Raw genomic sequence first — 26852 nt, 5'->3', positions numbered from 1 at the left:
CACCCACAGGAAAGTACGATCTCTCAGCGGGCTCTAAAAATGGGGGTAAAAGTTCCCGAGATTAAGTACGATTTTTGGTGTGAACGCGACATAAGGGGTACTAACGGAACTAAACGCGAAAAGTACGGTGAAAAGTACTCCGGTGTGAACGCGGCTATTGTGAAAATCTCAGCTTGTTAACCACAGACCTTTTTCAGGCATCTCACCCAAAACACGTTCAAAGAAACATTGAGTTTGTGCTAAAATGCGTACTCATTTACGGGTTTTGGGACTCATCTCTGCACCATTCTATGGCATAAGAATATGCATTGTTTTTTAAAAATGTATATAAATAAAGTTGCTACTGGTTTCTACTTCTTTGCACATGGGATGCTAATGCTACGAGATGTGATAAGTATGGAAGCCCGTTTGCGCCACAGAAAATAAAAAAATGTATCCAGTAAGTCATTATGAGAAAGTAAGTCATGAGATAGTAAGTCATAATTTGTGGCGCAAACAGGCTTCCATAGATCAGGGTCCAGAAAGGTGAATGTCACGGAAAAACATTTTTTCCGAGAATCATGACGCATGTGTGAGAAGCCTCACATTCAAAGGGTGGAAAGCCACAATGAAGGGAAGTTGTGGACTTTATCAGTATTGAAACCTCAATAGTGGTTCCCAAACAGACATGAACACATGAAGGGAAAAAGTCGTCACTAAATAAAGTTAAAACGACAATTCTCTCCGACTACTGTCCTAGAGCACTAAAAGAAAAATCAAGCTGATATTTGAAATGTTTTATTATATAGAAGGCAACAAAAGTTTGACACATTTATGATAGTTCACAGCAGAGTATCAGTGGTGTGGCCCTCAGGGGCGCGCATGGCACAGAACAATCACTGGGGCCAGAGAGACTCTGACTGCTGGTCCACAAGGACAAAACTCTGCACTGAAATTTTTAAGAGAAAAACTACAAATGATAAACAGCAAATAAAATATCCAATTTAACAGAATATGTCCCTTATTTGTGCCTGTGTAAATCCAGTCCGTGGAGGCACAACATATGTACAGAACCACTTAAAATGTACTGTACAGAACATGGAAAGTTAAGAGAAAGAGCTTAATAAAGCAGGTTAAAGTATGCACAAATTGCAACACACCGACTCAACAAATAGCCTCTCCCTACCTCTCTGTTTTTGGTCATTTAGAAATCAGGAGCAGAATTTGAAATGAATGTATTCGTTTAAACTCTTAAAAAAATCATCAATAGCCCAGGATTTGATCCGATCTCGCTTCTTTTTGATTATCTTCGCCTGTACGATCTAATTCAAAGCAAAAAATCTTCAACAAAAAATATATATTCATTTTTAAATACTCTATAAAAGTAGCTGACTTTTAATTAATACTGTGAGATGCGATTGAAAGCTCATAGAAAAGCCAGTAAGTGGACTTTAAAGTGTAAAACTGTTTAACCATGCTATATGACCTTTGAGTGGCTTCAACCAGACTGAAACCAACTTCCATATCCCAGATGTGGATCCAGTCCTTCAGCACACGACTCATTTAATCAGCAAACGTCTACTAAAAGCACTGAAACGTGACTTAGAACTATAGAAAAGCTGTATATGCTTTACTGTTGAGCTTACATTAGAGTCAGAAATCTCTTTCACAACATGAATAAATCATCTGACTTTGATTAATAACCTAAGAAAGTGGCACATACAGTATATCCCTGGTTGACTTGTACATACACACGTCCTATTGTAGATTTAGTAGGTAAAATCTTGGGTTTAAAAGCTGATAATATAAAAGTCATTGAATTTAGGATTACTCAATAGTAAACAACCTGGCATTAACATACATTGTATAATTAAAGCTACACTGACATAACTGAGACGTTGACCCTAATTAAATGTATTATCAACAAATGACACATAATTGTATTAGGTTATTTAAAAGCAATAATATTAAGTTGAACCTAATATCAACTATCCTAATACAATTATGTGTAATTTGTTGACAATATATTTCATTAGTCAACTTTTCTGAGTTTTCAGTATATAAAATTAAGTTAAAATCAGTTTTTTTTTAAATGTAACAATGTTTTCTAAAGCATAGTGGTGTACACAAGAATACATTAGCAGTCACTGTCCGGAGAGACGTGTCGCTTCCTGCCAGCATCACGGGGAGAACAGCACGTCCTTGATGTAAGCCACGGTGGTGAAGTTCAGCAGCATGTCCACGTGCTCGTTCCCGTCGAGCTCCTTCAACATCACGGGCTGTTTCTGCCCCACCACCCAGCGGACGCACTGCTTGGCGCTCTGCAGGTTGACCGTCCCGTCCCCGTCGCCCATCACCACCGTGGGCTCCACGTCGGGGAACTTGTTGGTGTACTGGAAGCTGGCCTGCGTGGGGACGCCGCTGCCGTACAGGCAGTGGACGGCCACGCCGGGGGGGCTGAGGTCGGCCACCAGCGGCTCCGTGTCCTTCCGCATCATCCAGCCGTCCTCGAAGCCGATGTCCTTGTAGAGGCGCTGGTAGTCCAGCACGGTGTAGTTGGTGGTGGGGGTCTGCACCAACACCTGGTGATGGATGGAGAAACATAACTGTTGCTCAGTGCTGTTGCTCAGATTTTATATTTCAGTATATTTATATAATTACTAGGGCTGTCAAGTTAACGCGTTATTAACGCGTTAACGCAAAAAAAAATTAACGCCACTAATTATTTTAACGCGATTAACGCATGTGTATTTTTTGTCCTCGGCCGCCATAGTTTCAGAGCGCATCGAGTGTAAAATACCATCTACAAGCTGATGCTGACAGCCCCGCTCCTGCCGCCCGCTTGTGGCAGACCACACTTCCACGCTCACCGGCAGGCCCGGACTGGCCATCGGGAGGACCGGGAGGGAGTGTGTATGTGTGGCGCGACTCGCGCGAGCGAGGCACACCTTACGTGTTGTTGTTAGCATCTGGTGCTAGCTAGCTACGCTAACGGATATAAGGAGCTGTTTCAATGACATTTCGCCGACAACTGCGCCGAGCACTTGACTTTATGCAGGTAGCCAGACAGTGGGACACTTCCTGATGGGAAGTCAGCACACTCAGCACGGATAGTGCGCGCAACATGACTGCAGCGTCCAGGCAGCTCCCGTTCGAGCATAGATGCCTTGAGCTGCACATAGCTCCAACGATCCATCACAGTGTCTCCACATTCATTCACACACACACACACACACACACACACACACACACACACACACACACACACACCACACACACACACACACACACACACACACACACACACACACACACACACAGCACACACACACAAACACACACACCAACAACACACACACACACACACACACACACACACACACACCACACACACACACACACACACACACACACACACACACACACACACACACACACACACACACACACACCACACACACACACACACACACACACACACACACACACCACACACACACACCACACACACACACACACACACACACACACACACACACACACACACACACACACACACACACACACACACACACACACACACACACACACACACACACACACACACACACACACACACACACACACACACACACACACACACACACACACAGTATTATTGTATGAGAGAGGTTCCAGGTTGAATTGAGGCGAATATTTGTAATGTTCAGAGGTTGTTGTGTTTAATATTCATGAGAATATTTGTCATTGTTCAAATGATAATAAACAAACATATACAGCATATTTGTCCACTCATATGTTGATAAGAGTATTAAAAACTTGAAAAATATCCCTCTAAGGTACATTTAGAACAGATAAAAAATGTGCGATTAATTTGCGATTAATCGCGATTAAATATTTTAATCGACTGACAGCCCTAATAATTACCTCTCTATTATTTTTGCCCTTGTGTTTTACTATGAATTGATAAAGGGGAAGCATTTGGATGACATTAAGAGGACATATCTAAGACCCCTTTATATATATCACTGTCTTGCAATCAGCTTAATCTTACTCTAAATATTATATATTTTTGGGTTTTTTATACCCCATTAATATGATTTATTACGATTTATTTTTCACATAGAAAATAAATGATCTGGCTTTATAGCTAAGTGCTTCACTATATTCACCAGTAAGTTGCTAACTTCTGTGAGCTTTAATTATAAATAAAGCTTTGAAGTTTCCAATGCTATACTGAAAACTCGGAAAGCCAAGACAGGTGGCCAAAAACCCCACCTGATCTTCGGCCCAGGAGTGGGCGTAGGGCAGCAGCCAGGAGGTGGAGACAGCAGAACGTTGTTGGGAGCGAATCTTCAGCGGGCTGATCACCGGGATGCGGTTATTATCACCTGCAGGAACAGAGAAAAGAAACCAGTGACAGAGAAGTGAAACTGAGCTGAGAACAGCTACAGACCATAAACCACCAAGGAGAGTTTTACTGTGTGGCTTCCTAAAAAACATTTACCAACACACAGGAGCTGATGTAACTGTCCTTTAAGCAACAGGGTTCGACTATAAAGTAAACTTATAGAGGAACAACGGCTGTTTCCTCATTATTTGAAACAGCACTCATTAACTTCCTATGAGAAATATGTAAACGTTTGAGGGTCTTTACTGTCCAGTAATGATTGCATAACATAATGTGTTAGATTAGATAAGACCCCCTACATAAGCAAAACAGTTTCCACAAAGCAGTTCTATCTCTTACCAGAGATGAGCACCCGGAGGGTCTTGGCCACCCCGGCCCACGGTGATCCCAGAGAGATGAATGCTTTGATGTATCGGTCCTTCCAGGCCTGTGGCTGCTGGTTGAGGAAGTACAGGGTGTACATGTTGCCCATGCTGTGAGCGATGAGCACCACGGGCCCTCCTGCCTTCTCTGCCATCTCTTCAATCATCTTCTGCAGCGCCAGGAAATACTCCTTATTTTCATCTGAGAAAGGACACACAACAAAGAAGATTAGTAAACAAAGTTCCCCCACTAGCTGTGGAAGTCCCCGTATTTTCATTTTTAGGTTGGAGCACTTCCAACACTTGTTTCATTCCTGGTATGCAGATAAAGGGCTGCAACAAGAGTGTGACAGGTCAAATATGTGGCCCGATAGAGGAAATTCCATTCTGATTTCACTGCCTTAAACACCTCTCTCAAAATAAAAGGACAAAAAGTCCATGAAGGTTTCTCATTTCTCTAATTTCCCCTCCTCGACTCCTCGGTCCTCCGGTAGTGACCCGGAAATGGATTTCAGCGTGCCATGTTGAAGGACATCTAATTTCTCTAAATGCATGGATGTATATCCAGTCTCTGATAGTGTTACGTTATTAAGAGAGTGCTCTCATACTTGTTTGATTCTGAAATTGTATATATTTATATAAATATATATATAAATATATATATGTGTGTGTGTGTATATATGTCCGCATCTGTAGCCTGTTATTGTCTCATTATACTGCAAGACACGAGGATAGGAGTCGAGGAGGGGAGTCGAGGAGGGGAATTAGAGAAATTAGAAACCTTCCATGACTGGCTGGAACAGTGTTTTTGTTTGGTTTCCTCCTAATGTACAAAGACATTCACACTGACTTACAAAATTGAAAGACGCGAATGTTTCTTAAACCAATTAACATGCCTGCTAAATGATTCTCTAAAATGTATGATTTCATGCTATTTTTAGGCAATAGCATGGGTCTCAGATATATAAAAATATATAAAAAACATGTATATGAAGTGTTTTGCTCAAAATACCAAACAGATCACCCATTCTAGCCATGCCTCATATCCCTCTATTTCACTTCCTGTTTCAAAAGTGCTGATTTTGGGTATACATTTTTTTTTTTTTTTAATTGATAAAAAAGAGGGGCGGAGTTTATGCCTGCTCATGCGGGAGATTCTACCGGCAGAAACTGCCGTGATGAAACGCCTTATCATGGATTATCAAGGATTATTTCTGAAACAGTATGGAGCTCAAAGGCTTTCTCTCTTGCCGGTTATACCACAAGGTGAGTTCCTTTTTATTTCCTGCTTCTTCACACACATGCTCTCTCCAGTACAGGTTAGCTCTGAGTGTTAGCGATGCTAAAGTAAACACCGACCATATTACGTCCAAAACAGTCGGGCATTGTTTCTGATAGCAACGTTTCTGATAGTGCTGTGGGTCTGCATTGCCGATATGACGTCATATCGGCCGCAAATCTGGATCAGCTCCGTTGTACCCCAGTTTTTAGAGATTTGGGCAGTGGCGTCGCCTGGCCTGGGCATCCGGGGCTTTAGTGAAAAATGCCACTGTAGTGCCGCCGCCACTGTGGGCTAAGCCCCGAATGTTTTCAGGTCCAGGCGACGCCCCTGGATTTGGGTACGGAGGAAAAGAGAGAGGGTTTTATTTTCTGACGCTGGGTGAGTTCCCTGACACACCGGGGACACATATTTATGTATAAAATACATCAAAAAGTGCATTTAGCAAGACAGGTCCGCTTTAAAGTAGTGATTTTCGCCTCAATGCACAGAACACAACTTAAAGGGTATGACAATATTGGAGTGCTTAATTTGAGAGATCAAAATAGAATAATTAATGCTCAAAACATATTTTTTGCATGATCCTATTTTTAAGTTTTGAGTATTCTGTCAAGCATTTGGTCCAGTTTTTTCTAGATGTTATGTGTCTGTCTAGGAAAAAAAATATATATATTTTTAACTTAATACAAAAACATGTATGTGAAATATGGGACTATAGTTATTATTTGTTAAACATACTTCTCCCACATTAAAAGAACGGCATGCCTCTCTGCAGCTGCCTCGTGATCTGCAGGGATAGTTTCATGCACCAAAATGTGCGACAAGCAGACATATCAGAATGGTAAGCTTAGTTAGCATTTGTTATTTCTCCATGTAGTTTGTTAGCTTGTAACTAGCCTTAGGCCCCGCTCACACGGGACCGTTTGCGTTTATGCACAGTATGCGTATTCAAAAAAGTCTTCCGTTCACATGCATTTGTTTCATTTAACGTGTCTGTTTAAACGAGGCCGCTGGAAACGCTGTAGTACATATGCTGGGACTGTAAGTGGCGCTGTAACTTCCGCCAAAATACACCAAAAGCCGCGAAGAAGAGCAGCCTGGAGCAGCCCCGCAGCAATGTTGCCATGGCTACCCTTCTGTTTAAGCCCTGAAACTGAAACTGAAAGAAACTGAAAGAAACTGAAAGAAACCGAATCTGTTGTTGCTGATGGTTGTGGTAGAGGAGCTGTATATTTTTGCACTAATATCTGTAGCATGGTCAGTAGCAGTAGCACTAGCAGTAGCTACTGACAGGAGGAAGTCAGTGTGTGTGGCGATTGCTGGTATTCAGCGGGATATAGTCATTTCCTCAGCATATGGATAAATGCAACGGGGAAGTTAACTGAAAGAAACCAAGAAGCACGTCTCTGTGGATATTGCATCGAGAGGACGGCTCAGAAAGAGAGATATTCTCTACAAACACCGGGTGAGATGCACCTTTGTCAATATAATGGATCAATGCATGAAATCTGACTCTGTTTATTTTGTTTAAGGAGTATATTGGGCGTTAACAATTCTGGTTTGCCTTTTATAATATTATTTCATTCAAGAACCCCTTGTGCGTTTAATTAACACAGCTATTTTTGATAGTTGCTAGTACAGCAGTGAGCAGGAGAGGCGGGGCTATCCTATTTTTCCAGGAAATATTCGTATAGAGGTGATTACACGGACTCGGTTGACCCCCCAGAGCGTTTCGTTTGCAAATCTATCCACCTTGGGACCCGTTATTGTTTGTGGGGTCAGTTTCTATCGGCCTCGTGTAAATAATAGGGCTATACGCACGCGAAACTATGCAGATACAAGCAGTTTTCTCCTCGTGTAAACGGCGCCAGAAACAGCGGTAATGGTTGTTAAACATATAGACTCAGCTTGCAATATAGCCCTTCTTCTCTGGAACTTCTCATTTGCTAGTAGTGTTATGCTTATGTTATGGAAAGCTCCAACTAAAACACTTATTTAGCATTTAACAAATATTGTACCTACTGCAATTTGAATATCACACTAGTGCATTTTGCAATTTTGATAGAATATTGAATAACTGTGCAGCCCTTATTCGTTCCTTGGGTATGTGGCTGTCTGAATGTGTTTTCTGTGTTTGCTCATCCATGGTGTTCACATCTTATTTCCCTCATGATATGTTTTATAATATATCTTTTTTTAAACTCTCTAGGGACATGTTAAAAACCGCCATGATTTCCATCTGGACACAAACCACATACAGGTTCTCCAATTATAAATTAGTTCATGAGTGTTTTAGTAAATCATTTTTTAAAACGACAAGAATGAGGAAGTGTCATTTGGGTTTTACTAGTGAAGGCTCATCATTTAGGGTAACGGTCCAGGGTTTTAATGTAAGTGTGTGCATGGTGGCTTACTGGGGGTTTTCCTCCAATCATAGGGTGCTCCTCTGACATCATCATCTCTGGTGTAGCCCCACTCTACCATCGCCTGCACTATAGTGAAGAAATACATGCCTAGGAGAAACACACACAGACAAACATTAGGAACAAAAAAACATTCCCTGACACCTTTCATTCTTGTTTTTCTACCCTAGTAAGGACCCATTAAAAGGCAAGGACATTTTTGCTTGGTCCCCACTTCTCCCAAGAACGGTTTTGGACCTTTTACTCACCCACACTACGTTTACTGGGGTCCAGATACTCCACAGAATACGTCTGTCCGAAACCCGGGACACGGATTTCCACACCCGGGGGGGACGAGGTGCTGTGTGTGGTACTGTTGTAGATAAGCCTACACACACACACACACACACACACACACACACACACACACACACACACACACACACACACACACACACACACACACACACACACACACACACACACACACACACACACACACACACACACACACACACACACACACACACACACACACACACACACACACACACACACACACACACACACACACACACACACACACACACACACACACACACACACACACACACACACACACACACACACACACACACACACACACACACACACACACACACACACACACACACACACACACACACACACGTTTTGCTTCTTTGGTAAACCATATGCATTCACACTCACAGATACATCTTACTACAAGGCTAGATACACTTCCCATTTATAATCACCATCATCCCACATCCTCGGTTTGTGTGACAAACAACTTCCCTCACTCGAAAACTCCCATGCAGATGTGAAAGAGGATGTGTAAAACGAAGTGTCGCACAATGAAATCTAGATTTTTTTGAAGCTATAAAACTCTGATTAATAGATAAGCCCATAAACTGCATTTTGGTTAATTTATTTAATAGCAAGAGGATATAGAAACATTTTTCCTTCACTAAGTATCATAAAGTAATATTGATCGCACAATGTGATGGCTATAGAATAATGAGACCATCTGCGTTCTGATTGGTTCCCTAAAGGTCATATTATCACTTTGCAATTCTGTCTGCCACCAGGTATGGTTTCCTTGCAAATATTAGCATATACAACAGAAAGTCTTGAAAAACAATATGTATTGTGTCCTTGTTAGTGTTGCCAACCTTTTTTCTAATAGCTAAAAGTGGTTTTACTTTGTATTATGGATGTAATCGCACAATAATTCTAATAAAGCTTAGTGGTTGTGTTGGTTACGGCAAGGACACACTGGCAAGAGGAGAGGAGGAGCCCGGCTGATGGCAGAAAAGCCTTAGACTGAGTAGCATTGGGAACCAATTACATTTTGATATGTTTAACAATATGGTAGGTTGAAGCTCTTAGTTCAGTTAAATTGGCCAGAGTGGATTTATGTTATTGAACTAAAAACCGTCAACTGACTCAGAGTTCCATTTAGCCTCACGGCACGCAACTCAACATGAATAAACCCGTAGAATTACTCATGTCTCATGGGAATTAAGTGAGCTGCAATTTGCCTCGCAATTAACTTCACTGAGTCATAAATCAGTCAAATCATAGTCACATGTTTTAGAAACCTTACACTTTCCAGGGATCCAATGCCTGCAGAATTTGCCGAAGAATATTGTCACATTCATATTTTTTCTTTGGTATGAAGATAATCCAATGTAAATTGTCTGACTCAACATTAAACTTCTTATTTACATCCATAAAGGCTCTTCAGCCACCAATGTATATTATGGGAACTGCAATTTTCAAAACTTAAACTCTTTGGATGGATAATGTGTGACTTCACCACCGAGGCAGGTTACTGAATGAATAGCTCGTCTCTACTTGCTATTGTAACAATATGTTTTAGCTTTTAGCATTATCCTGTAAGCGTCATTACCCAAGATAGCTTTATGCCCAAAGTATTATTAGTTAACAGGATTATGAGCAAGACTTTTCAAGATTAAACCTAAAAACACTAACATGTATTGAATGTACTCCCATCATAAGTGCACTTATATTGAAAGATTTCACTTTAAATGAAAATGTTTAAATTATAGCTCAATTATTTAAAAACAGTTGACAATTCATCTGTATTTGCAACAACAACAAAATCATACAATCTAATTCCTGGTTTGTGTTTCCCTAACTCTAAGGAGAAGCCTGAGCTTTACATGAACTATTGTGCATTTGCCAAAATGCCATGCCAGCCAGTCAACTGATCAGCCAGTTACACAAGATATCTTCTCAGGTTGCCCTCATTTCACAATGTTGGTCAAGATAACCAATGCTTTAGCTGCTGTTTGCATGTTGAATGTTTATCATTTTTTGGATGAGAACTCCTTTTATTTAGCTCATTTCAGCCTGGATAAATAAAAGCACATTGTATTATTAGGGAGCAGAGCAACAATTCAATATGATTGAAAAAAAGCACAACAATGTTTTTAAGAAGGAGATTTTGTAGTTTCTTAAGTCTAAATAACAATAATACAAAATATATCTTCTCAGAATTACAGGATTTTGTCCCAGTTGAACACCATTTAAGCTATATAATAATATGCTCTAATACGTTTTGTAAGATCTGATAAGTTGAATGGCTAAATATGTGACCTGTAAGTCTTTTTCAGTTGAGTGGTGATGGACACATTTAAGGAATGCTAACTCTTCCTCTGTTTCCTTCTGTGCATTGTTGATTAATGGGGGTTCAAAGGTCTGTTTTTCCAATGTAGGTTGATAACTGTTCATGCAGAGAGGTCATTGAACCCATGTACCCCATCTCTATCCTGTTGACAGCCCCTCCAGGGATTTGCACTTTTGGAATTTGCCCCACAGAATGTTTTTTTTTTGTATTCCTACAAAAACAGCATAGGCGAAACATATTAGGGTCACCTTATTGCAGAAAAATAACACCCAGATTAACATTAAATAATTATAAAATGTAATATTAGTGATCTCTTCACACAAAATAAAATAGAGGCAGGAAAACAAACATCATATTTCTCTGTTGTTCTGATGGAAAACATGACAAACAAACTTTATGAGAGAACATCTTGTGAATTTGGTGAGTACCTGACTGACAAACAGTACTTTATGTGCACATAGAAACCCACGTCATACCTTATGTTGTCAATCCAACAGTCAATGGCTACAGGAATCAGCAGCTCCAGGTTGAGCCACAAAGTGAAGAAGTCCGTCTTCTTATAGCAGATGTAATGGACCACACTGGGTTTATCCAGCTTTGCCTCCAACTGGTTTCCCAAATCCCCCGGAACTGCAACGAGCAACATTAGTAATGAGTTGCAGTAGTAAAAACTCACAGTAGCAATTAGGCTCAAAAGTGTCAAATTAGTAATTAGCAAAGAGTCACATAAGCAAAGTCATATTCGCAATTAGCTACATTAGCAAAGAGTAACATTAGCAAAGAGTCACATTAGCAATTAGCCACATTCACAAAGAACCAAACTAGCAATTAGCCACATTAGCATTAGGAAAAAGTCACATTTGCAAAGTGTTGCACTAGCAATTGGCCATATTAGCAAAAGCTACATTAGCAATGAGCCAGATTAGTACATTTTCAAAAAAGCAGTTAAGAGATAAGCCAGCATTTAGCCTAATTAATCAAATTATCAAAGACTCACATTATCAAAGAGTAACATTAGAAAAGAGCCACATTAGCAATAAGCCATATTAGGAAAGAGTCATATTAGCAATTAGCCAAATTAGCAAAGAGTCATGTTCGCAAAAAAAAAAACATTAGCGATTAGCCACCATTCTGTAACTATGCTTCCACTGCAAGATTGTCCAAAATGACATAATGTGGATTGTGGATAGATTTAAATTATAATAAATTCTGATGGCAATTCGACTTGTTTTTAAAAATGGATATACTTTTGTATCAGTTATCAATAGCAAGAGAGATAGCTTTTAAAAACATGCAGATTTAAAAGGTAAAGGTAATAACTACTTTCCACCCATGCACCTTTTGCTTATATTTGGCACTGCATCACATTGTCCTGTCCAATCCTATCTTAAAACATTCACATTTCCTTTTACATCTTTTAATATACTTTATTGTTGTACTTGTATATGTGTCCTGCCATTGTTCATCTTAGCTCTGCTGCAAGCCACATTTCTCCCACTGGAACATTAAGGAATTGATGTTAACAATCCAAAGCTGTAAAGTCATGTATTGGGCCAGTTCTCAATGCTGAATGCACAGTAGCAAATGCATATAGATTCAAACACTGACATTGAAAATAAATAATATTGAGAAAAGGCAGACATCAGAGTTTTTTTTGAAAGACTGAAACTAAGAAGATTTATTCTCTCTATTCGTTCAAATGTTAAAGGTGGTAAGTTTGAGAAACCGGCTCGAGATACACTTTTTGTTATATTCCATGGAATGCTCTTAACATCCCGATAGCAATGAATATCTTAAGTGCTTTGACAAAAAATCCATACAAAAGTGTCATCTGTGGAAGCCGTAATACTGTAAAAAGCACGACCAATCATTTTAGCCGGCCCGGCTAAAATAACTGGATGGCCTACCTGCCTGTCAGCCTTCCATCTGTGCACAAACTTATCTTGTGCCCTCATTGGTCATGTGCCCGTTCGTGTGTGTTGGAGGAGGGGCTCTGTAAGGAAGTGGCAGATTTTTTCCGGCTGTGTATTTTCAAATTCTAGCGCACTCGAGCTGGTTTCTCCAAAATTACCTACCCCACCTTTAAGCTATAAATGTGTAATTTGTTTCAGTGCTTTAAGAAAAAAAGTATGATGTTCCTGATTATTGGGCTTAAATTTGACATTAAGAAAGTGGTATATGGGGTGAGTTCGAGTCAGTGTTCATTTATCAGAAAGGTTCAAATTTGGTCTAGCATGATAAATATTGACCACTTCTACAAAGTGGACTGGAAATCGGAAACAAAAAAAACCTTCAGGTTGTTAATGTGACAAACTTACAAAAGCCGCACACAGGCTTTTGTCCCTAAATGTTATAAATTGCACCAATTTGAGTGACAATAAGCACTGAAATGCTTGTTAAATGGCAGTTTGAAACGACTGTACTATTGATAATTAAATCAAAGGACACGACAGAGGTAAAGAAAAGCAACGTGTTTTTCCATTCTCTATTGATGTGTGTTATACCACCAATCTTAAACAAAGTTATTCAATCTGCAGGAACTTGGTTTGTAATAGCATCAACATGAGGTTAAGTAAGAATTATTTCAAGACACACAAGTATATAACCACCTTAGCAAACAAACTGCAACAGATCACTGTAGGTCGAGCAGCTATAAAGGCTCTTATGACACACTCATGAGGACAGACAGAGGCTGTGGTTGTAAACAATGATAAGATTGCTCTAAACCCAAGAACCTTTCAAAAAGGAGTTGTGTAAGAGGAGAAATTGCAGATATGTAAGCTGTTTAGGGGTAATGTTATATCTCTAAGCATGGATTATAGATTGAAATTTAAATAAAAGGCATACAAGTGTATTTTAGGACAAAGTTAGATAGAGCCTTCCTCTGTAATCTGGACACATGATTGGCTGCATGAATAACTCAAGTCATATGATCACTGCTCTGCCTGTAAACAAACACAATCTCACATTGAAGAGGAGAACAACCTGCATGATGTATGCAAATAAAAACGGGTTAAATGTTAACTAATCCTGTAAATATGTGCACATTAGTGTGGTAATAAGGGCTCTTGTTCCCGATATCCGAAATACTTTCCCTGACAGTACCAAGCCAGACTACTTTCACAAATATACAAATTTAAATACATTCCTTGACAGTCCAATTAAATCCTCAACAAACGATGACCAAATACATTTTCCGAACTTGGTTTTCTATTCGGCACCAACTTCAATGATTGAAATTGAATTTCTTCAGGTTAATTTTGACATGTAAGTAACCCGTGGTACACACTGTTCTCTACGACCAATGTTTGGGCGTTTTGTTGGAAGATGAAGATGAACCAACAGGCCAAACATTTAACGTTAAAAAGTTTGTAATCGACGTATGCACACATTGGATATCTATATAACAGCCGAATTGCCGAATAGTAATTTGAACATTGCTGAGATTTATATGAAGCGTTATAAGGTTTACAAAAAGCCCAAAAATATATAATTGGCTAAACTTTGAAGGGAGTTGGCCCATCTTGAATATTGCCCACGGTAGCTAGCTGTTGATGTGCTGGTTGCCGGGCTGTTGCGCAATTATAAAGCAACAGACAGTAACAAGAGTAAAAACAATGAAGAAAACACTTACTGAGGACCACGGGCGGTCTCAGGGGCTGACAAGATTTGCCACCGAGACATTTCTCCAGCGTTCTCCCGCTGCTCCGAGCCGAAAATAACAACAATAACAACCCGACTTGGAGCAGCGAAGATAGGGCGGTTATCCGGTGCCAAGCCGCCATGGCTCCAGATGTCTCATAGCCGGGCGGTCATGGTAGCCTCTTCGGTGTGTGTCGGTCTTTGGCGGATTCTCTCTGGTTTGCTGTTAAAGCTCTCTGATCAGATGTACCTCACTGTTGACTGATGAACAGTAAACAAGGTAGTGATCACGAGGTACAGATTACAGAGCAATCCACCCAGCAACACGACTTTCAGCTATCAAGGCAAAAGTAATCGACCGCAGATGTAGCCGAACAGACGCAAAGCGAGATAAAGTTTGACATTTGTCTTAAAGGTCCCCCATCCATGTCATGGCCATTTCTACTGATCATATTTCCCTTGTTGAGGTCTACTAGAATAGATTTCAATTGTGCAATTTTCCAAAATCACATTGGTTTCTCATACAGCATCTCTGTATAGTATGTGTATTCACCAGGGGCCTCATTTATAACGCCTTGCGTAGGATTCACGTGGGAAGGTTGCTTACGTAGTACAAAGCAAAAAAATAGGTACAGAAATGTTTGTGTTTGTACCGGGGACAGGAGACACCCCAGTCTTGGCAAACGGCATAAAACACGATTAAACGTGATAGTATATAAAACCATGCTCGTATCTACAACCTATAGAAATGCAAAACGGCGTCAGTTTAGGCGTAATTCTGTCCTCCTGCTTACCGCATCATTTATGAGAAAACATTTCATAACATTAACACAACATATTCGAGGTGGTTTTAAATAACATATCCGTATTTATTTATTTCTCCAAGTTATGTTTTTGTGTGCACTGAGGAGTCGCAAACAGGCGTTTGTTTAATCATTTTAAGATTGGCTTTAATCAATGTTTGAAAATGAATTCTTCATATATGATAAATGAGAGGTAACATTTTATTTATGGTATTATTTCCACATATTTCTCTCCATTCTTCCTTCTGTCAACGGTGTCGCAGTTTCTCGTCTCTCCCGTTTTTGTGCTTAGTGCGTACGCATGGGTTAGAGTTTGCGTGGAGGACCGCACATTTTCCCGTCAAGTTAGTATTTTATAAATCACAAACATTGCGTAGAAACTGGCGTACGCCATTTTTTATATATTTTTTGTATATCCCTTTATAAATGAGGCCCCTGGCCTGTTAAGTGGCCTACCGGCCTGGCGATTTTCTTTTTTTTGTATGTATTGTGAACGCAACGCTGCGCAAATGTGGGTCTGCCTCACACAAGGTGACTGTCTGTCTACATGATGTGGCCTGCCGACAGGGCCGTCCCTCCCTACAGGCTGATCACGCAGACTGCGTGGGGCCTCACCTCGCGGAGGGGGCCTCATCTTGCGGAGGGAGCCTCAACGGAGCTGCAAATGCAGCGCACCTATGCGCTTATGCGGCGCATTGTGGGACGCGGCACGGTTGCGAGGCTCCATTAGCGCGAGGGTTTAGATCAGGGGTCGGCAACCCCTGGCACGCGTGCCAGCATTGGCACGCGGCACCGTAGCCAGTGGCACACTAGGAATAAGTCGAATAAGTGTGCAAAATATTTAAATTGTATTTTCGGATCCTGAACGAGACCGCCGCCAGAGCGCGTCTCCCCGTTACCTGCAGAAGGAAGCCATGCACGCAACGCAGCCCCGCTCTCTTTAACTCCAGGTGACTTTCTGCCGCTTTCCTCCGTGGTGCAGTGCTGATCGTTTCACCACGGAAGAAAGCACTTCACAAATTGCAGTACCCATAAGGAGCTTTACAAATGTCGCAGTTTTTGCGTGGCTGTGTGTGTCTTTAGTTGAAAGCCCAGTGGCGATCTGCTCATCTCTCATTGAAATAATATGCTACAAAGGGGCGGACTGGCCATCTGTGTGTTGAACTTTCCTGTCGGCTCCCAGACCGTAGTCGAGGAGGGCAGAAGCAACGAGCTTCAGGTTCAATAACCCACTTTAGCTTAAATGACTGGAGAGAGGCGAGCTCTTCTTGAGAGGCCGTTGCATTTATTTAGCTGTTCTTCTGTTTCACAAAATACATCACAGACCTCTGTTTTTCTGCTGCCTCGTTTCACTTCCAGAAACATACTCACACGCACACGCCACACCCCTCTCTCTCTCTCTTAAAGGGACAGCGATCTCATCTCACTCTGCATGACCCTAATATCATAACATGTGTGTTCTGGAGAATCACAGAACGGACGATCGTCCTTATTATTATGCCGTTTAAACCAATTATTTAAATGTGTTTGTTAAATTCGGTATCATGTAAGTTGCGCTGACAGGTCCACACACTGCTTCCCCGCAGCGAGGCCCCCCCGCCCTCCTGTTGATAGATCACGAGCGTCAAGCTCCTCAACATCCTCAACACACCCCCCCCCCCCCCCCCCCCCGTTGATAATTCTCGATCGTTGGCACGCTGATAATTTTTTTTTTTTTAAATGGCACTTCATATCAAAAAGGTTGCCGACCCCTGGTTTAGATAGTTAACAAACTGTTTGGTTACCATTTATGTAAACACATATTTCCATTTGAGGGGGGAGTGATTAGTAAAATATGCATGTATAAAAAGAAAAAATGTTAAATAGGTGAACAAATGTAAGATAAACTAGCTAAAAACTAGCTAAAACTAGTCTTTGCTGCTGCCTCAAAGAGGAGCAGGGGGGAGAGGAGGGAGACAGGAGAGGCTGATTCAGGAGCCCAGACACACTCACAACTATAAATAAACCAAAAATAAATAAATAAACAACTTTCAATTTTTTTTTAAAGATCTGTTTCATCAGGGTGTTTCCATAGATCTAGTCTCAAAATGCACCAGATTGATGCATTTAACTCCAAAATTAAAAAGAAATCTTACCGGGGGGCATGCCCCCGGACCCCGCCAGAGGATTTGAGGTCCACCCCCATTTAAAATATGTTCCCATGGATAGGTTCCCAAATACATTTGCACATTTTTTTTTTTTTTAAATAGTAACCCCTGTCCATATGTATATATTATTGGGTAGATATAAACTATAGGGCTATCACTATGGGCAGCAACGCTGTAAATATTCACAAATAAATCCAGCAAAATGGCACCAAAAAAAACAACTGGTAGTGGCCTGGCTGGGTGTATGATTCCCGGCCTGACTTATGGCGCATTTCCACCATGGCACGGAGTGCGGTTTAAGCGTGCAGTGTCGTGCCGGTGTCAGTACCATATGTGTTCGCCCTACCATATGTGTTCGGGGTCCGTCGCTTACCAATGACGTCACCCATTGTGATTGGCTGTACGGCAGCGGTTTTCAAAGTGTGAGGCGCGCCTCCCCTGGGGGGCGCCAGAGAGCTTCAGGGGAGGCGCAGCGTGAGAAAAAAATAAAGAGAAACAATGAAATCTAGCTCGTTAACTTCAGCTAACTTTATGCGAGCGGCAACATGGATCGATTTTTAGTGAAGTTACCTAAAGTGAGAGAGGAGACAGCGTCTGGCCACCCCAGTTGGCAGCTTTGTTTTGAAATAAAAGTTGTGGCTCATCGGACATTTATCAGAGAAAATCCCTGATGTCCGAGTGCAAGTGAATGCAGCACAAGACGCGAGCCTTGTAACCCTGGCGCGAGCGAGGAAATGTGATTGGCGGCGATTTCATTTGAACGGGCGGCAGAAAACGAGAAGCATTCGGACCCAAGTACACGGAAGGAATAAGGTATTTGCGGTCTACAATGACAGAGAAGAGACTGTCAAGTTTGGCTGTGCTCAGCATTGAATCAAAACGCACTAAAGCTTTGGATGTTAATACGTTTGTGAGGCGTTTTGCTGAACAAGATGGTAATCGCCGCATTCAGCTGTAATAGGCATGCCAACTTGATGCTCTGCTCACGGATGACTCGAGCATTAAAAACTGTTAAGATGATGACCTTACGTGTGTACATATATTTTTTTCTTTGTGGGGCTCTGCCCTGAGAAAGTCAAATAAGATGGTGTGTAAAACTACACTGCCCAGACAAAAATAAGTAACCACTTTGATTTAACTAGGCCAGTAGGTAAGGGCATTCCACTGGATAATAATACCCCTGCATTATAGCAACAACAATAATAATAATAATAATAATAGCAATAATAATTGGGAGGGGGGGGCGCGGCTGTTCTTATATTCTCTGAGGGGAGGCTCACCTTCCCACACTTTGAAAACCCCTGCTGTACGGAATCGTAGTAATCAGCAGCGAACCGCTTCAACACGTGTATTTCAGTGTATTCACGGCATTCATTTTGTTATTCTACAGTATTGTTGTTTTATAGTTATTTGTTAATGTAACCCAATTTGTGTTCTTTGAAATTGAAAAGGATATCGCATTGTGTTTGTTACATTCATTGCAGTTGTATAGGCTATGTGTTAAGTGTAATTTGGCATGTCCTATTTATGGACATGCTTTTATTTTGAAGGAGAGTTAGCGCAGTTGACAGGAAGTTGTTGTTGCTTTGGAAACAACGTGACAGAGATTAACGGAGAAAAGTAATATCTACATATAAAGACGGAGAAAGTAAACGATAACGTTTATGGTTAAGTGTTAGCACCCCCCGAAGAGGCACAAGCTCTTACGTTGATATTGGAGATTTCAATAAATTCAATTTGAAAAAAAAACGGGGAAAAAAAACAAAAACGAATATCTGAATAACGAAATTGAAACCCGAATAGTACTCCAACGAACGAATATTCGGATATTTTGGTACAGTAGGGCTGTACCCGAATAATATAATAAAGTTATAGTAAATAATAACAAATTCCAGTGTTAGAATTCCATAATTCCATATTCATAAATAAAATGATATGCAAATAACATTTTCTTGGCTGTGGACTTGTACTCTACATAATTATGTTGAGCTCATGGTAATCTAATTCAATAAACAATAACTGCAATGAACAGATAGCATTTTCTGACTCGTAAAATGATTGGATATGGTGTAATTTGGCAAATGATTCTGTGTTGAAAAATGTATATCTTTAAAAACTGCGTTGGTGTATTAGGGCGGGCCATACTAATTTTTCTTGTAAATCGATCGAGAGGGGTGTTCAAATAACGTATTTTGGTGTGTAGAACACAAATCTATTTAGATGCTTTTATTTTGAAGTTGTTGCTATGGAAACAACATGACGGAGAAAAAAGTAATATCTTCTACATATAATAACGGACAAAGTAAAGAATGAAGTGTATGTTTAAATGTTAGCACCCCCCGAAGAGGCTCAAGCTCTTACGTTGAGTCTGGAGTTTCAATACATTCGGAATTTGACCGTGTAAAATGTCCTCTTGGGTTACCGTACAGCCAATGCGTGACGTCATTGGTAAGCGTAACGGACCCCGAACACATCTGGTAGGCCGAACACATATGGTACCTACACCGGGCCCGTTTTTGGTTGCGTTTCCACTATGCCTAGTTCCGGCCCGGGGCTACTTTTTCACCTTTTTTCTGGCCCGACAAAATCGTGGTTCTATCGGGGCCAACAAACAGGGCTGAGTCAGGCTGAGTTTGCTAAACTAGAGAGAGAATCGCTGGCAAGGGGGCTACAACTACAACAAGATGAACATATTTGACCGTGATTTAATTGTAATACACGTTTCAAAATGATGCCGAAGTAACAACATACTGATACCGGTTAGTAAAAACCATGAATTAATGCTTTGACAAGTCTGCAGACAGACGGCAGGCGAAAAACCTTTTAAAATGCGCGTTGTCTAAATGGAGATCGGCTAATCTAACGCAATATATGCTCCGACCGTCCACACTCACAACAACGGCCTATACAGACATAAATAAACCAGCTACTGTACTCGCCATGACACAGACAGTCTGTGGTTTGTACTGAACAGATATGAGGAGCTGTGAGCTTGAGTGCTAACAGCTAACGGCTGATGTTGTTTTTCTGGGGTGCTCATTGAAGATGACGTCACGGCTCCGCCTACACTGCGTTACTATAGATACTACCCCAGTTCCTAAACTGTAATGGAAGCGCAGCATTAAAGTGAGCTGGGCCTAACAAGGCCTAACAAAACTGTACTAAGTCGAGCGAGGCCTGCGGTGGAAATGCGCCATTAATGTCCCAGTCCGGCCCTGGAATGGGGTGACGTCACACTTTGCCGAACTGCATTGTGGGAGCGTCGCTTCACTTTGCTCGCGTTGCTCGCTTCAAAAGTTGAGCAATGTTCAACTTTTGAAGCTTCGACGGGAGCGTCAGCCAATCAAATCATATGCCAGAACAAGCTCTAGCCAATCAAACCGCGTGCCCTTGTGTCCGGGGCGGTCGAGTTTCAGACACGCCCACCTGCAAGCTTCAACGCACGCCGCCGTGTGGACGCTGCGTTAGAGTTTTACTCGCTACAGGGTGTACTTTGAGGGTTTTTGACTCTGCAGACCGTTCACATGCATAAAAACCTTCATAACACACAAGGGGACGGGTAATAACCGGAAAAGCATGACATGGGCCCTTTAACCCTTCTCTTGGGTTAGGTCATACCCCCCCTTCCCATACTATTTTGACCGGTGTGTTTTGCACAGTGATATCTCTGGATCCCCTTATCCAATGTTGATGGTTGACATCTCATTTGAACAGTCAAAGCAAGTAGAATCAAGGGGTGACAGACAGAATGACACCAGAGGCCTGTACTACGAAGCTGGTTCAACCTAACCTGGATATGTTTGAGTTAGCCGGTTGGCCCAATCCAAAACATACGCGCTCTCGCTAAGCTGTGCTACGACGCTGGTTATCAAGTGGATCGCTCAAGCCAGCCGTGTCCTATCTAGTTAGGTGCACGTTCACATGAATGGGGTGGTATTTGGAGCATTCGACCAATCTCAAACATGGACAAGCGTACTGACAGCGCAGCGTCATACTTCCTGAATGAAAAGTGAACTTTAATATTAGTCAAATATGAAGAAGTGAAACTTTAAACATCCATGACTTAAACACTTTATCCAGGATAAAAGCCACATAGCTGCACCTGCAAGGTGAATACAGCTGGTAAAAGAAAAAGCGTTTGAATGCGTACATTAACAGGTTTATGATATCACGTCCAAGACACGAGTGGATCTGACTTTAATTACATTTGACTCGAGTGTTTCGTCAACTTAATGTGTTGCTTAAAATAATACTTCTGCATACAGTATGTGACACTGTGAGTGTTGCACGGCCAGATACGGCTCAAGAAGCTGACTCAAATAAGGAAATATATGATACATTATGATGTGATATGATATGAATGATAATGGGACACATCGACGTCTGCACTCACAGTGCCGCGGACTGTACTTAATGTTACTCTGATCCGGTTACTTATGTTGTGGCAGATATTTAAGTAAGCTTTCTTAACGCTAATGTTATAATAGTCAGATTGCTCTGAAGATGGGAGGGGATATTCTATTAATTTTCACGTTCACACAGTCAGTTGATTTTTGCCGGCCGTCTTTCCTGCAACGGCAGTTTTTCTGTATTTCCTCTATCCTGTAATATGATTTGATAGCTTTAAACTCCGCACACGGAGCTCTGATTGGTCAGCAGGCGGTGCTTTCACTGAGTTGATCTCTTAGCCTGCAACCTAACCTCCTCCCGAGGAGGTTAGCCGCTCAGCATAAGTTACCATGGAGATCTAGCCCGCTAAAAAGAGAACCAGCGTCGTAGGACCGGAAAGCCCGAGTTTTCCCTGAAGTCAACCGGCTAAGCGAAAATCCGGCTTCGTAGTACAGGCCTCTGGGGTGAATTTCATGTTATAATTGTGCAGTAAGTTCAAAGATAGTGCTTACTGTACATTACTGTATATTATAAAAATGCTTGCCATGTAGGCTGTGTTTACTGGAGATGGAAATGCTTTAGTTGGTGTTTTAGCTGAGATTCTTCCCGTTCCAATGATGTATGGGATGTATTGATTTGATACAAGCAAGTCAGTGTTTCATTGTGTACTAACTACAGTATATGGTCCGGACCCACCGGTGGGCCCATCAAGTTCAGCATTCACTGTGATGAATAAAGTAGGACACTGATACCGTTTTCCTCAATGAACATTTAGAGACAAATAAATATTCAGGGCTCCTCTCCCTCAGGGGCCTATCCCTCAGGGGCCTCTCCCTGGTCTGTTGACTGTTGGTCAGGCTCATAGTCTGGATCGCTGTTGTCTTCCATTTCTGAGACATCGTCCTCTATGTCTGGTTCAATCTCCTCTTCATCTGGTTCAAAACATTTGTCCAGAGCCTCTCTGACAGAAAATCGCCTAATCGGTCGCCTACTCATTGTGTCAATGAGTCAAATGTGAGCAAGGCACAAATATCACTGCATGAGAAACAGTAATGGAGGGGCATTTACTGCGAGAAAGTGAGAGGTTTTTCTTTCTCGAGGGGCACAGAGCTCGCACCTGTGAGAAGGTATGATACATTGTATCATACAGCGCGAGAAAGTGAGAGGTTCCCGTAACTTAGATTAAATTGTTTTGTCTGGAAGGTGTGGGGGGTCATAAGCACAAGTGTGTGTGTGTGTGTGTGTGTGTGTGTGTGTGTGTGTGTGTGTGTGTGTGTGTGTGTGTGTGTGTGTGTGTGTGTGTGTGTGTGTGTGTGTGTGTGTGTGTGTGTGTGTGTGTGTGTGTGTGTGTGTGTGTGTGTGTGTGTGTGTGTGTGTGTGTGCACCTTTGTTAATTAAGAGGACTTTTGGTATGAATACACACCGACATTAGCCAGACATTTTGTATTAACAGGACAGGGTCGGTGTCCTGCTAATAAATACAAATTCTAAAAGCGTAGAAGTGTTTCTATAGGTGTAGAAAGCTTAAATACCCCAAAAAAAAAAAAGACCTTTTTATCCACAAAACCCAGAAATTGTGTATTTTCTGTGTGTCAGAACAGCGCTCATACAGCTGGTTTTGGGTATTGCACCCGCTCATGAATATTCACACAGAAGGAGCTCTGATTGGCTGACTGCCGGATGGTCCTGACAATTCATGTTTCTGTGAAAAATGCTGTGTGTGTAATAATAATAATAATGATAATAATAATAATAATAATAATAATAATAATAATAATAATAATAATAATAATAATAATAATAATAATAATAATAATAACATAATAATAATAATAATTATTATGTTATTATTATGTAATTATTATTATTATTATTATTATTATTATTATTATTATTATTATTATTATTATTATTATTATTATTATTATTATTATTATTATTATTATTATTATTATTATTATTATTATTATTATTGTTATTATTATTATTATTATTATTATTATTATTATTATTATTATTATTATGTCTAATACTACCTACATTTCATTGCAGTTTAGACATTTAATTATCAGGCTTTTGTTTAATACTATATTATGTCATTATTGTATAAAACAACAACAGAAGAATGGCTTGTGCCGCTGTTATGACGGTCAATGATAGTAACGGATAGTCAGCTAAAATGTGGTGGAAAATGTACGGGTACTGGTTAATGTTACGTAACATTACTACATAGGCTATGTACATTAATATGTGGGGTTGTGTTATAATCACTGCGTTCTCAGCTCTACTGCTTATGTAGCAACTGTATTGTTTTCTCCGTACTCGCTATATAGTTCAGGTTAATCTTTCCACAGCCTGCAACGTAACCCTCTCACGTTTTGGTTCGCAGCTCCAGCCCATGCACCAGCCAGGCAACTTTTTAGTTCGCAATACCCCAGCGGGTAACCACGCAAATTATTTCTGTGTCCGGGCCCGGGCCGAGCAGGCATCATCATATGTCCGAAAAATAGGCAGAGTATCCGGATTACATGGAGCTCAGCTAAATGTTACAATAAGTTATAATTTACTTTTAATAAGGTAACTTTATCTTTGTTTACATGCATCCAATCGTGAATGTATACATTTGCCCTTAATAATATCTTGACGTTTGGGAATCAGCAGTCCGTGGAAATTCACAAGGGGGAGGGACTCCCCGGACTGCGGTGACAGTCAGGGCATATTCGCATTTCATTCGCCAGACGTGAGGAGAAGTTCAAGGTAGGACTGGTGTAAAAACTTAAATGACACAGCTAATATGTTATGTTTTCATTCTTGTTTCGAGGCTTCTCACTGTTTTTATATTGGAAGCTTGTTGAAACTGTATGGAATTCAGTGTTTCCCCTAGGTTTACTGCTTTGGGGGGGGGGGGGGGGGGGGGTGGCATTAGGATATATATTTTTTAAATCCTCTGGAGCAGAGAGAGGAGCTGTGGATTATTGTTATTGATTAATGCATCATTGTTTCTTAGGGTCAAAAACACTAAACTCACAACTTAAAATGAAAGCATGTAGTTTATTTAATAAAAGAGCACATGTTCAATGTGAAAAGTGACAGTAGATAGGCTATAGATTAGTTGCAATCTTTTTTTTAAACACCTTGAATTTCAGGCGGGGCGCAGCGCCCCTCCAAGACAATGGTAGGGGAAACACTGGAATTAGAGACACGTTTTAGGCTAAAACGTTAGCAGCTACGGCTAATGCTAGCTTAATTGGGGACACGTGTCAGCATTCATCTAGTCAGTAGGCCTACATTTGAGTTTTTTATTCAAAATAATGTTATTTAAGGCAGTTTTTTCCATACATTTATTGAGCAAGCATTTGTAGATAATATTGATGAGAGTAATTCATCCTGGTAAGTTCCAATTCCATGTGAGTAAAACATTGTAAAAGTAGCATGCTTCACAGACATAGCTGTTAGCCCGTTGCTGCGTAAACAGTGAACTATGCTCTGATTAAGTTGATGAAATATCTCAGATATTTAGCGTGATTGCTGACTGTTACCTATGTTATTGTCGTCTTATAATCACAGCTTTCCATGTCTTACATTTGTCTGCACTTTTCAAGCTGTTAGCTGCTGGAAGCAGCCTGTTAGTTAGTCATCTGTTTCTGCATCTGAGTGTAAAGTACATTTAAACCCATACAATAACCTATACATAACAGCGTTAACACTGTGGTTGAGATTGTGAGGGAAGCATCCAGTGAAAACATGAAGCTGAACAGTTTATTTTGTTTATAGATGCCAAATGCACTGACTTAGCAGCCATTGTTACACATATTGAGCTGTTTCAGTGGCATGGCTTGCGTAGATAAGCAAAGGGTCTGTTTTCTCACCAATAGTGAAAATTAACCCTTTGCTGGATATGGTATCAGCAAGACCCCGGAGAGCAAAGATTAAACCTAGAGAAGAGGCTGCACATTTTACATCCTTGTGCAAAGACAAGGATGGATTTGATGTGAAGTTCATAAATTCCTTCAAAGGTGAGTGACAAAAGTATTTGCTTACTATTCTTGTCATTAGCATGACAAATGTGTATTGTTGTTTAACCTCATCACTTCTCCTGACCCATCCTCTGATCTTTGTTAGGTCGAGGAGTGTTCAGCTGCCGACCCTTTCAAAACGGAGACTTCCTAATTGAATATAGAGGGGAAGTCATAACTAAATCTGAACGTGAACACCGGCAACAAGTATACCATAATGCACTTAAGGTTTTCATGTTTGACTTTCGTATAAATGGACAAGAGTTATGGTAAGTAAATATTGTAATGTTATTTCTAAATGTGTAGTTACCCAGACATACAAACGCTGCTATCTTGATGTTAAGTTGGGCATACAGTGTACATTTTGAGCCTTTTTTTGTCTATATGTATTTTATCTAATGCTAGTTTGCTGTGGTTGTAATACTGTTAGTTTGTAATCAGAATTGTGTCCTTGCCCAATCAGTGTTGATGCTGCCAAAGAGGACAACTCCCTAGGGAGACTTGTCAACGATGACCATGTGAACCCGAACTGCAAAATGAAATTGAACAAAGTGGATGGAAAGCCCCATCTTTGTCTTTTTGCACTCAAAGACATCAGTCCCGGAAAAGAGATAGCTTATGACTACAGTGATTCTGATTGGCCATGGAGATGCAAGGTATTTACGAATGGTGTCTTGTATCAACACTCTGCTATGTAAATCTATCATTTAACACTATTTTCACAACAAACTTAGCTCTGCCATGTCCA

At 40.8% G+C, this 26852-nt stretch overlaps 1 protein-coding gene across 1 annotated transcript; it reads right to left on the bottom strand.

Moving 5' to 3' along the window:
• Positions 1-761: 761 nt before the first annotated feature.
• Positions 762-15077, bottom strand: pla2g15 (phospholipase A2, group XV). Its single transcript, XM_034141481.1, has 7 exons — positions 14742-15077; positions 11584-11737; positions 8703-8821; positions 8446-8544; positions 4730-4954; positions 4258-4370; positions 762-2561 (listed from the first exon to the last, which is right to left on the bottom strand). The coding sequence occupies exons 1-7, from the start codon at positions 14890-14892 to the stop codon at positions 2160-2162; spliced, it is 1263 nt and encodes a 420-aa protein (XP_033997372.1). The 5' UTR covers positions 14893-15077; the 3' UTR covers positions 762-2159.
• Between the last annotated feature and the right edge of the window lie 11775 nt (positions 15078-26852).

Source organism: Trematomus bernacchii, unplaced genomic scaffold (assembly GCF_902827165.1).
Source record: "Trematomus bernacchii unplaced genomic scaffold, fTreBer1.1, whole genome shotgun sequence".
Classification (NCBI taxonomy): domain Eukaryota; kingdom Metazoa; phylum Chordata; class Actinopteri; order Perciformes; family Nototheniidae; genus Trematomus; species Trematomus bernacchii.
The sequence above is the reverse complement of the archived record's forward strand: the minus strand, read 5'-3'. Positions and strand labels throughout refer to the sequence as shown.

Coding starts and splice junctions, on each gene's coding strand:
- pla2g15 (XM_034141481.1), bottom strand. CDS start 14,892: ATGGCGGCTTGGCACCGGATAACCGCCCTATCTTCGCTGCTCCAAGTC. Junction 11,738..14,741: donor GAGACCGCCCGTGGTCCTCA/GTAAGTGTTTTC, acceptor TGCTCGTTGCAG/TTCCGGGGGATTTGGGAAAC. Junction 4,371..4,729: donor CCTCCGGGTGCTCATCTCTG/GTAAGAGATAGA, acceptor CTGTTCCTGCAG/GTGATAATAACCGCATCCCG.